The following is a 12,334-nucleotide window of genomic DNA, read 5'->3' on the forward strand; positions in this document are numbered from 1 at the left end:
AGAACTAATGCCTACATTGTTTACTCAAGTCAGTTTATTAAGCATAACAGGCTGCTATACCAATACTATTAGGCTGCTAGGCCTACAACTACTACCACTTCTATTACTACTACTACTACTGCTACTACTATTAGGCCTACTGCTGCTATTGTTGACAAAAAATAATGATAGGCTAATAATTGTTATTGAAATTTGAATAGACTGTGAAATCTGTGTTCCAAATGTAGGCTGGATCTACATGTAGGCAGAACACATGAATGGCCAGCTCTGCAGTCTGAAACATGCCGTCCAAACATAGGCTAAAGCAGCCTATACAGCTGTGAGATGTATGTTCTGCAGTATCAGTGTATCAGGGGCAGATGGTCTTTATAGAAGTTGCAGTGTCAGGCCTTCCGCACTACTATTTGTCATCATTAGAGCCAGTGTCGCCTGCACACTCCACACACTCCACTGTGGTTTGCCTTGCAGCACCCCCCTCTGTGTGTGACAGGCTGTGACAGCCAGCCCATGTAAGGAGAGTACACTCACTGTTACTATGGAAACTAGTAAACTGTGCACAGGGAATTGTGGAGAAGAAGAAGAGTTGGGTGTACGGACACAAAGGCCATTAGAAGTATGCACATAGAAGGAGAGTGTGTTTAGGATTCTTTCCTCCTTCTGTCAGCAGAGAAGAACTAATGGTGAGTAAAACACCAGAAGAGTGTGTGGTACAGTTGTGGGCAGAAATGTTAACTCATATTACACTGCACTGTGTGTAAGGTTGGACTTTTATTATTTTGACTTTGGAGCTGTTATATGGGTTTCCTAACTCTTGTATTCACAAGTTACAGAATGAAAGATGGAGATGTTTTGTTTATTAGGTAACAATGGAGAATAACATGATACCACGAGTAGGGAATTTACACAGTGCCAAGACTATCATTTGACATTATTCATAAGATTTTAATCAGTAGATAAAAGCTGGTATGTTATGTGACTTAATGTTTTAGAATGAGGTTAAACATGAGCCTTAAAGTGCTCAGGCAGGTGCTGTAAAGTGGTATATTACACATGCACACAAAAGTGTTAGAAATAGTTGCAAACATTTTAATAAAGTTTCATTTTGTGTATTTTTGTACATCATCTTTACCCAGCTATCACTCAAAGATGCCACTTGCACCGAGGCCATCTACAAGCTGTGCTAAGCTGCAGACCAAACTGAGCGCCTGGACTCCTCTGAACCACCCACTGTCCAACAGCAAGGTCAGATCAACGCATCCACTCTGAAACTGAACCGTTATTAACAGTCAGAATACAGTTTTTACTTTGGTGGGAAAAGTACTTACTTAAGTAAAAGTAGCAATACCATAGTGTAAAAATAATCCATTACAAGTAAAAATACTTGTTCTGCAGTAAAATGGCCCCTGTGACTGAGATATTATAATATTTGACATTTATAGATTGTTAATACTGATGCATCAATGTGCGAGCAACATTTTACTGTTGTAGCTGGTCAAGGTGGAGCTAGTTTTAACTTTATATAAAATTAGATCAGTAGTCCCAGCCTCGGGGTCAGGGCCCTCCACAAGGTCACAGGACAAATATTAAAGATAGCGTAAAGTTTCAATGAAAAGCCTAATCCCAAATAAATGCCTGGTCCCTTTTATTAGCCTGGTGTGGCTACACATTTTGACAAATAAAGGCCTGTCTCAATTAGAGGCCTGGTCTGGTTGCCAAGCAGTTCTTTGGATGTGTAAAACTAGGCTGGCTGTTATACCTCAAATTATGTGTCCATTCCTTGATTGCCCTGTAAGTTATTTATATTCCTGTAGTCCATAAGGGTCCTCAAATCAAAAGAATCATAAGGGTTTTTCATAAAATTAAATCTAAGTTGTGAGTATTGTTTTAATAGGATAAAGTGGTGTTGTGTCGGTATGTCGGGTGCTGCAATCCTTGAGTGCCATAACTCTCTCTCTCTCTCTGATGTGCTGTCTGTCGGAGCTGGATCAAATGATTTATATTTGATTCATATTAACATGTTATCTGAAGCCCAGTTTTGTGTGAAAGAATTTAAAGACCTGTAGCAAATATAGGCCTGTTGATTTCAGTGATTTAAGCAAATAATAGCCCGGGCTATTAATTAAAGTTTTCCGATAAATATTTCACACTTGCTTTGGCAATGTAAATGTATGTTTCACAGGCCAATTAAGCTTCTTTGAAATTAAAATCGAAAATTTTATCTGAGTGGTGTTCACATAATGTAATAGGGCAGGAAAGAAGAAAAAGCAAAGTTCCACGTTGCAAATCAGTATTTTTTATTTTATTTTATTTTTTGTTTGTTTTTATTTTATTATACTTTTGTGACATTTTGGTTAATTCTACCACTTTGGGCCTCAAACAGCTCTATTAATAAAACCATCTGAGAAGTTTAGAGTGGAAATGTCTCTTTGGTGGAAATGCTCATAAGCCAGAAAGGTAAAGAACCACTGATATTATGTTTTAAAAATTCATTGTATTCTACACGTGGTATGATTTTTATTTACAACCTTGATTTTAAAGCCAAATAGTGACTACAACTGTCAGATAAAAATGACGAAAAAAACTACAATATCTCACCCTTATATGTAGTGCAGTACAAGTATAAAGTTGCATACAATGTGAACACTCAACTCAACTACAAAACCTCAAAGTTGTACTGAAGTACTGTCAAAGTATAATGTCCATAGTTGCATTCCACCACTGGAGATACACTCATAAATGTTTCCCTTAGAAAAACTTGAATTAAAGATAAATTAAAGACACCACCACTGGCACAGAAACAGTAATTCTTACAGTATTAATAAGTTAAGTAAGGTCTTAAACAGATGAAAGTTATAACCAGGATCCAGAATGTTAAGTTTGGCCCATGTGTGATGACACAGGACTCACTTACAGGAGTCATTCTGTCATATGTGTTTATCATGTAAAATATCTCACCTGATACACACAATAAGACATTTTTATTCCTGACAATGCAGCTTGATGTGATTCACTATGCTCTTCTTTCTCAGGTGTTTGAAGAGAGGCGAAACCTTCTGGCCAAGTGGGTACGTTAAAATGATGATGATGATGAATAGAGATACACTAAATGCACTGATGGTTCTCTGCTGTGCAGTGAGCTCAGCTGGAGCTCCCTCTAACACAACTGAATCTCTGGTAGTCATTAGAAACCACGCTTTGTGCTCTGTGGAGTCCATTTTCCACCCGGCTCCATTCGGCTGAAAGAGTCCATGTGGAGGAATTCTGTTATGCTCTTTCATGTCTTTGTCAGTTTGACAGGTGGTCTACCAGCCAGAGGAAGGCGGTGCTGCAGGACTTTGTGCTGAGCTGTTCAGTGGAGCAGCTGGCGTTTCTGAGCCTCAGCGTGAGCAGACGGCTCCCTCTGCAGGCCGCAGACTTCACCTGCCTGCTGCCCAGAGCCCTCTGCCTCTACCTCTTCTCCTTCCTGGACCCACGCAGCCTCTGTCGATGTGCACAGGTACACACACTGGCCATAAATACATTTATGTAGGGTTGCTAACATGGATGACTCAACTATTTCTGAGCCAGATGAGAATTCTGGCTTGTTAAATGGCCTTACTCTGGGTGTTTTTATCATCTGCTGGCAGGTGAGCTGGCACTGGAAGAGCATAGTGGAACTGGACCAGCTTTGGATGCCAAAATGTGTGAGGCTTGGCTGGTGCATCAACTCTTCCCCCACCCCTCTGGAGCAGGGCGTCTGGAAGAGACACTACATCCAGACTGTGCAGGAGCTGCGCCTCACCTCGCTGCAGGTCCAGAGATCAGATCCAGAGCTATCAACCATGATTCAGTTCTCAGATATCCAGTAGCTACTATGGCTCAGGATAAACTTTCCTGAAGGATACATTTATATTTTGGTGTAACTACATTATCATGCAGTGATAAGAGGTTTATAAAAGTCTATTGTTTACCTCTAGGCTGCCTCATCTCAGCAGCAGTTTAAGGTTCCACATGCATCAGCTGTCAGCAGTAGATATGAAGATCTTTCAGAAGTGGCCTTCATAAGCGAAAAGCGCCCAGCGTCCACCACCCAGACACTTGGAGGCATCTCCAGGGCGGGTTTAAGAAAGGAGAAGCAGCCGCCTGCACCGCCACCGTGGAGAGACTCTGACAGATGTCCCAAAGACACACTACGCTTCAACTACTTGGACAACCTGGACCCCACTGAGCAAGCGTAAGGCTGCAGGGGACATACAGAGGGATGAACAGCTTTCAAATAGGCCATTATAATCAGTCAAATATCAAAAAAGAAATTCAAAGGAAAGCTGAAAGGAAAAATAAGTTCACTAAGTAAACAAAAACACACTTCCCAGTATTGACCTTCATCATGTTATTGATAGGGCTTGATGAGGAACATTATTTAAATCAGGAGAGACTTCATTTACAGTGAACAATAAGTTTATGACATGGTGTATGATACAGTTAATGTGATGAGGCTTTGGTGTTTAGACCCCACAGTGATGTAGAATATTTAGGGGGTAGTGTTGCCATGGTTAGTTCAGGATTATTTCCCCCAATGGAGTCTGGACACTGGTGGTGGATGTGAGGAGAGTGAAATAACATAACGGAAACACAAAATGTGCAAAGATGTGCAAAGATAGGATAAGATCAGTTATAACTTTTTTGATCCCAAGGGGTAAATTCACGTGGTAGAGCAACACACAGACAGACTGAGAGGTAACGGGACAAAGACCTATTTGAATAAAATTTAAAAATTAAATAATATACGAGACTTTAAAAAGGCTATATACAATATATATATTACAATACCCTTGACCATGGATGGATTACAGAACTGGCCTATAAGGCACAAGCTCAGAGGCCCAAAGTGTCGCCTGCAAAATGTCACTCGAAGAGACAGCTAAACTATCCACCACCACATGCAGCAGATAGTAGGAATAAATATCAATATTTGCAGAGCAATAGACCCACTTTGCTCTTTGACCCTCCCTTTCTGCAGATAACAAATACATAACTAACTTATTTTGCAAAGCGCTGCAAATCCACTGAAGTGTTCATCGTACTGTTCCACCCACTCACTGACTCCACCGTCTCTGTGCAGGCAAGTGAAGAGCAGAGCCTCCACCTGCCGCAGCAACACATGGAAGCCAGACGCCGTCAGGAGCCAGAAAACACTGTCTGAGGCGCATTACAAACTACGCAAAGCCAAATCGCTGGTAAAGCACGCTCCATTCATCATCACTGCCATAACCCCACTGTGACTGTGACCTCCTTGTCTGAATCAAAGGGGGGTGATAAACGTGGAGGATCCTCTGGAGACCGTGCAACCAGCAGGCATCATGCATTATGGAGCAGCGTTTACACAGAAAAAGCATGTTAATGATGAGCTGCTCAGAGAGGGCGGTGACAGGGGGGAAGCCAAATTATGCTGATGATGGGGTTTGAGGAGGGGGGAAGAGAGGGTGAGATAGAGGACACTGTGTCATTTAATATTCAGGCTTTGGTGAAATCAGCATGCTTAATTATTTTTGCCTGGATGCAGGAACTAATGTGAAATATACATAACACACCTGGAAGTGTGTTGAATTTGAATTTCTCTGAACGTTTGGTTGTCTTTCTCCTTCAGATGTTCCTCAGCTTCAACAGCAGAACCCAACATCCCTCTCCTCCTCCTCCTCCTCCTCCTCCTCCTCATCATCATCCTCATGAGTCCCAAGCTCGACCCTCTTGGGCAGCTCACAGTCACGACCACGCAGTCACCGCCAAGAGTATGCTGCACCTGGCCCAGTGGAATGCTGGGATCCGTCCAGGGCCGGTGAGGTCAGCAGTGCCACGGCTGAGTGTGGAGGCACTCAGGGCTTCCCAGCGCTCACACCGGAGCGTTCCCAGTAAGCAATCACAGCAGCTCCACTCCTCTGGGCTGAACATGATGTAACCACACAGCAAGAAACAAGACAAATATTGGTTTGAAAATGACTGATTCTGCAAGAAAGTCGCAGACTGTGTGCAATTTGTGACCCTATTAGAAATGTTTTATGTCTTGTTAGTAACTCCCAATTGGAGTTAAATTATTGATTCTGAGCGTTTCAGTTTTTTTTTTTTTTTAAAGCAAAGCAACAGAAGATGTAAGCTGCATTTAAAATCAAAAAAGTTCAGTGAGGAACACTTTATTCAAAGAAAACTTTATTTCCATTTGCAGTATTATATTTGGCGGTATGGCTCTGTTCTCGGGCCTCTCTGCCTTTCCTTGGGTCTACGTGGAAAGCCTCTTCCACGCGCCTACGTGGAAAGCATAAGCGGAGAGAGCACACTTCTCTGCCCTTCCACGTGCGAACGAGGAAAGGCAGAGGCAGAGAGAGCAAACCTCCCTGCCCTTCCATGTGCCTACATGGAAAGCCTATGGCAGGGACAAAGCAGCTTGCAGAGGCAGCAGCAACAGTAGGCAGGCCACAGCAGTTTTAATAGGGCACCCTGAATGAGATTCGCCAGTTGGTTGTGTAGAAAGGAATCATGTGATCTATCAGCTGACTCCCTTCTTTCAATCAGCTGCTCCATCAGTTGATTGGGCTGTTTGAAATCAGCTGATGTAGCTGGGATGTGATCTGAGCTTGACATCGTGTCCTGCCTGAACTAAAGCTATGCTCAGATTTTGAAATTAAATGGTTGATTATCACCTAAAATTAAATTTTAAGGCTTTTCTTGCACTAAAGTATTTCCACTTGGCTGAACTGTCTGTGGTAAGAAAATGCTGAACATTTCAATGTACTCTTGTATAAAATCAAAAAGAGCGATGGCTTTATTTTACTCCAATATTATATACATGTCACCCTGTTTTATTTTCTCTGAACTGACTAAAACATAAGTTCAAATGTGTGAAGTTAAAGTGGCCTACAGGTCTTGACAGACCTTTATTAATTTCATTAATTAATTCACTTAATTCCGCAGTTACTGTGCTAGGAAATTTGTTTCTGCTGTTACAAATGTGTCAACATGCAGCGTCAACAAGTATCAAATCCTATTTTTTAATGTTTTTATGTCTGTGTGACTAAACTAGTTTGAAATTGGTCCAGTTTTGAAGGAGAGCACTGCAGCGGTCAGCTGCGAAACAGGCTGCAATTTAAACACTCAGAGCTTTTAGCACCATCAATTTAAGTCCACCACAAGTGCTTGTTTTTGCCACTGACAGGCTCAGATTGTTCAGTGTCTGACAACATTATAGAAAGGATCCTTACAGAGATAATATGTTTTTGTTAAAGAAAAAGATCCTTTTTGTTTAACCAGAAACAGCCCCAACATCACTATCATCAAACCCACCAGACCCAATTTAAATTAAGTCATTTTATCATTATATAGCACACTTCATTTAAAGTCAACAGAAACAAACAAACAAACCAACAAACAAAACAAACTTACAAAAGCAATCTTGGTTCTTTTTTCCAATGTTAACAATCACGACTCTGGTTTGATCAAATAAACCCTTGATTCACCCAGTTAGATATGAAAACATGCTGGTTTTATACAAGCTAAAATACTGTTAATTTAAATGGAGTCTGGTGGGTTTGACGATGGTGATTTCGGGGCTGTTTCTGGTTAAACAAAAAGGATCTTACTCTTTAACGAAAGGTCTATCTCTGTAGGGATCCTTTCCATAATGTTTTCAGACACTTAAAATAATAATCTGAGTCTGTCCCTAGATACTGGACCAACTTCAAAAATACTTGTCGCCATTCATTGCTTAGACACAAAAACGTGGAAAAATAAGGTCCAAGTTGAAAAATACTAAAGTTACCCTTGAAACAAAGTTTCAGACACACAACATATAACAGTTAAAGACAGTAACATTTCAGAACCACAGCATGAGTATGCTAAAATTCACGTCATCATATCCTGGATCAAATAAAAGGCACAAAGCTCAGTCAGGGCATCTTCAACACGATGCGCCTTCATCCAACTCCTTTATTTTATTTTTGAAATAAAAATGGCCTTTTTTTTTTAGCAGTTTGAACCAAAAGTGGAAACATTATTACTGAAGTGAATGTTTCTATCATTTCCAGGTACACCACTGTTTGAGGCTCAGCCCTGGACTGCTGCACACACACAGACAAGGAGTGACGTTCACGTCCCACATCAGGAAGACGTCAGAGCAAGGCTCAGAGCTGCAGCTTCAGACGGTGTAGTTTAATGTATTTTACATATGTAATACATTCTGCAACTACATTTCTTCACAGGCTATTTTGTGTTAAAACGGCACTGGATGGAGATAAAAAGCGACATGAAAATTAAGATTCTTTTTTTTTTTTTTTTTTTACATTTACTTATAATTATTTTTGACATTGTGTGAAAAGAACTGAAGAAATAAATCAGTCATTGAGAAGTTTAAAGAACTTATATGTCCCCATGACTTTACACTTTACAGAAATCACTTATGCACAAGAAATGTTTTTTAAGAAGTATTTTACATAAGGTATAAATAAAGTTAGCAACCTTGTAGTTTTAATAGGAACACATCTTGAATATTTTATTGGTTCTGTTTAATGTCTAACATTTAAAAATATAAAAGGTGCTTGTTTTCTTTTACAGATGTAATTCTTTAAAGGTACATTGTGGATTTTTCAACCACTGGCAGAGCTGTTTAGATGAGTGGGTCCAAGTTTTGTTTGTATATTGTGTACACTCACATGGTTCACATGGTCTCCTATGTATAACATAGTTTTGTTCTTTAATTTCAAGCTAGTACTAATAAGAAAACCAAAGGAAACATGGTGTGTATAAGAAATGTACCACCTTTATTATCCAATCCACACATCCCATTCAATATGCAATACAAAGCCAAAGCAATTTATATAAACAGTGAGTCTGAACTCCAAAAAATATTAAACAATAACTGTCAGTTTAAACAAACAAACTGATTTTGTCTCAGTATTCAAAAACAACTTCTTGCATTCAACACACAGTAGCAACACTTGGGGCAAAGAGGGAAGCTTCGTGTACATCAATCACCACGTGGCTCCTTCCGAACCACTTCAGTCAGATATGAAATATCAATATCATACGTACACCTCGCTCCGAGTCTCGTCCATGTACAGTTTTCACTCATTGCATATAAAACATTGCATTCAAAGTATGGCTCACACACACACGTATATATTACTAAATACAGGAGGATCAAAAATTAACAACAGAGCTAAATGAATGGTAGATACCTGACGTGTTAATTTAATGTTAATGAACTGAATGTTAAGGTGTTAATCAAAGGGCAGGAGTGTGTATGGATCAGTATATATGTATATATATGGCTTATGAAGTCAAAGTTGTGGATGAAACATAAAAAATGTTGTCTTCACAGGTTAAGTCCTAATATTGTCAGCTTATCAAAGTCTTTAAGGCAATGTTGTGCTCCATGATAAGCCACAGACATTTCCATGATGATTGTGTGGTGAAGTCCTTGTTATTCTCTGGGAAAGTGAACGTGGAAGGTTTACATCAAAAATAAAATTGATCTTAAAAACTGATAGAAGTATTTATTGGTTGCATCCTTTCATATACACTTTCTTCTCCATTGGCCTTTAGAGATTACAGTAAAACTGAACAGTGTAGCTTAAAGCAATGTAGAACAGTCACGATGATGAGATTGTCTGACCTCTTGCACAGGTTTGAGTACGTACGGAGCTGCTGCTCAGCTGCACACTGAGGGAATGAACAATCAGGATCAGCTAAGGTTTGTAGAGTGAGTCAGGATATCAGTAATACACAATAGACTCTCATATTGGCTTGATTAGTGATCATACCCACAAAATGTGTGGAAAGTTTTGAAGGTCATTCACTTTTACCTTGGCAGTCAAAATTAAGGCAAATTTTGGAGTGTTGATTATCTCAAAATGTTAACTATCAGGCTGTGAAACAATCCTGAGTGTAGTTTGATGAACAGAAGACAAATATGCTTTTAAACATGTCAAACAATATCAAAAGTTCATATTTAATTTGAATCTAGTCACATTAGTCTCACCAGTGGAGATGAGGTGATTTATTCCTTTAATACCTCTGGGAATCGATTCAGAGGTTTTAAACGAATTTATTTTCTTCTAAAGAGAATGGAAACATACTGTGGAGGCCCATTTCTGCTGAATAAAAAAAGATCCTGTGAGTCATTATGGGAAACTTTATTGAAATAACGACTTCATATCTCAAAATAATCACTTAGTAATGAGACAATTTCTCAAAACGACTTATACTTTTTCATTATTTTGAAATACTCAATCATTGTTCTAAGACACTAACTCATTTTTTTTCTATAATACTAAGTCATTCTGAGTTACTACTGTGTTATTTAAAGATACTAGCTAATTATTTAGAAATTTTAAAACATTATTTTGAAATAGACTCTTACTTTGAAATTCAAGTCATTATTTCAAGATACTTCATTATTTTGATAGAGTCATTATTTTTGATCAAGTTTCTCATTATAATGAATAACAGGGTCATTTTTACTCATCAAACTGGCAGAAATGGGCTTCCAAAGAAACCTATAAAGGAAAGCAATATTCAAAAGAGCTTTCTTTCAAAAATCTTTTTCAGTAATAAACACATATTTATTCAGATTTTTTCTTTCTTTTAGAGAAATGCATTTTCTGTTTAATACAAAAGCCACAAAGTAAGTCATTTAAAACATGGCAAAACACGCAACTCTCATTCAGAGCGTTGCTACAAAACATACAAATAAAATATTTGGTGGGTTGATTTGATCTTTGTGTGTCGTCATCGCAGCCTATTCAATCGGTGAAACCTCTTCAGAGCAAACTTTGACATACTGGATCTTACTGGATGTGCAAAGTAACTTTTATGTTCACAGTGGATTTATTTCAACAGTTGCACAAGACTGGAGTGTGAGAGAAAAAAGACAAATACAAAAGCTGACTATAAAAAAAGAACACACCAAAATGCTTTTAGCAATACGTACATCGAACCAATCAATCCCTTATCTGCTGTCAATATTCAGCCCTTCACTGCAACACAACATTGATTGATTTCATATCCTGTCATTAAATCGCACTCTTTGTAGATTAAAAGAATGAAAAAACTTCACTTGTTTCATACATGTCGACACAAAATCTGTCACTGTGATATAAACCAGAACCTGTGTCACAATTTAAAATGTTCACTCTTTCAAAGAAAGATTTGTTTTGCTTCAAAAAACCGAGCTAAGTTTGACTAAAAGCTGTACAATAAACTTATTTCACTGTCAAATAAAAGATTGAGAAGATTCATCCAAGAACATTTTTTCCAAGTGCTGCTCACAAAGCTCAGTTACATAAGGCTGATAGGTTTCCATCATTTGTGCTTTGACAGCTGTTAACAGTAGAGGCAATTCATGTGATGTGACTTCATACTGTCTTTGCAAAGTAGAAGGTACATGTTCTGCAGGGTTCAATAGCTTGGAGGGAATGACTATGCAAATACACACAAGTATTAACATCGAGTCTTTTTAAATAATGTAAACATATACATCTTATTGAGGTCAGAGCATTGATCCTCTTCATATCTGTTTATGTAAAAAAAACAAAAAAAAACAAAGAACAAACATTACTGGAGCATCGTCCGGATGTTCTTCGGAGTAGACTCGTCGTTCAGGTGTTTTGTGGTGAATCTGAGGAGAAGCAAATATTACAGTGGACATTAGTGGGACTTTCAACAATAACAACAAGAAGGAGGTCGGAAGATCCAAAGCACCAATCCGCTCTGAGGACTGTATTATCATTCTTTCTTTTCATATTCAAAAGGGAATCCAAATTTAAAAAACTAAAAAAAAAAAAAAAAGATGAAAAGAACAAATGGGACACAAATTACTCAGTACCCTCATCTCTTGTTGGCTCAAATTAAAGCTGTGCATGTGTGTTATGTACTGTGTAATGTCCAGTAGGTGTGATGTCTGTTAGGATAAAGAAGCAAAGTGTGGTTACTCAATGAAGACACAACCGTTCTTTGCAGCAACACTCACGTGAAGTGTGACGGCACCACAAATGGACAAAACTTTTACATTGCTGACATGCTGGTGACTCTACAGAGGTCACTTTGGTGACAGTATGGACCAACTGAGGCCCTACATGTGTTAGAACGTTCCTCAAAGAAACTGAACAGTGTGCTGGATGGTTATGCAAAAGTTAAAAGAGATCAATTCCTGACCAGCCAACACAAAACCACTCTTTCACAATCCAGAGGGAACCTACTTGAGGGCATTCAGCAGGCCTTCTACGTTGTCTGCCGGCTGGTCCTTGAGGACTTTTATGCAGCCTTTCATCTGAGAAGAAATGAACAGAGTCAGAGTCAGACAGTGCAG

At 38.9% G+C, this 12,334-nt stretch overlaps 2 protein-coding genes across 4 annotated transcripts in view; one reads left to right on the forward strand and one right to left on the reverse strand.

Moving 5' to 3' along the window:
- Positions 1-577: 577 nt before the first annotated feature.
- fbxo16 (F-box protein 16) lies at positions 578-10,914 on the forward strand. Its single transcript, XM_050058031.1, has 9 exons — positions 578-680; positions 1,134-1,242; positions 3,030-3,065; positions 3,290-3,496; positions 3,627-3,791; positions 3,957-4,213; positions 5,102-5,216; positions 5,627-5,888; positions 8,055-10,914. Exons 2-9 carry the CDS (start codon positions 1,147-1,149, stop codon positions 8,180-8,182), a joined length of 1,266 nt encoding a protein of 421 aa, XP_049913988.1. The 5' UTR covers positions 578-680; positions 1,134-1,146; the 3' UTR covers positions 8,183-10,914.
- The window catches only part of fam49a (family with sequence similarity 49 member A), a 42,462-nt gene continuing 40,695 nt past the window's right edge, over positions 10,568-12,334 (reverse strand). For all 3 annotated transcript variants that reach the window (XM_050058032.1, XM_050058035.1, XM_050058034.1), the window contains 2 exons: positions 12,225-12,295; positions 10,568-11,644 (listed from right to left, as the gene is read on the reverse strand). In XM_050058032.1, coding sequence (XP_049913989.1) covers positions 11,581-11,644; positions 12,225-12,295 — 135 coding nt within the window. In that variant the 3' untranslated portion in view covers positions 10,568-11,580. The remainder of the gene's footprint in view (positions 11,645-12,224; positions 12,296-12,334) is intronic.

This window comes from Epinephelus moara, chromosome 12, assembly GCF_006386435.1.
Source record: "Epinephelus moara isolate mb chromosome 12, YSFRI_EMoa_1.0, whole genome shotgun sequence".
NCBI classification, from domain to species: Eukaryota; Metazoa; Chordata; class Actinopteri; order Perciformes; family Serranidae; genus Epinephelus; species Epinephelus moara.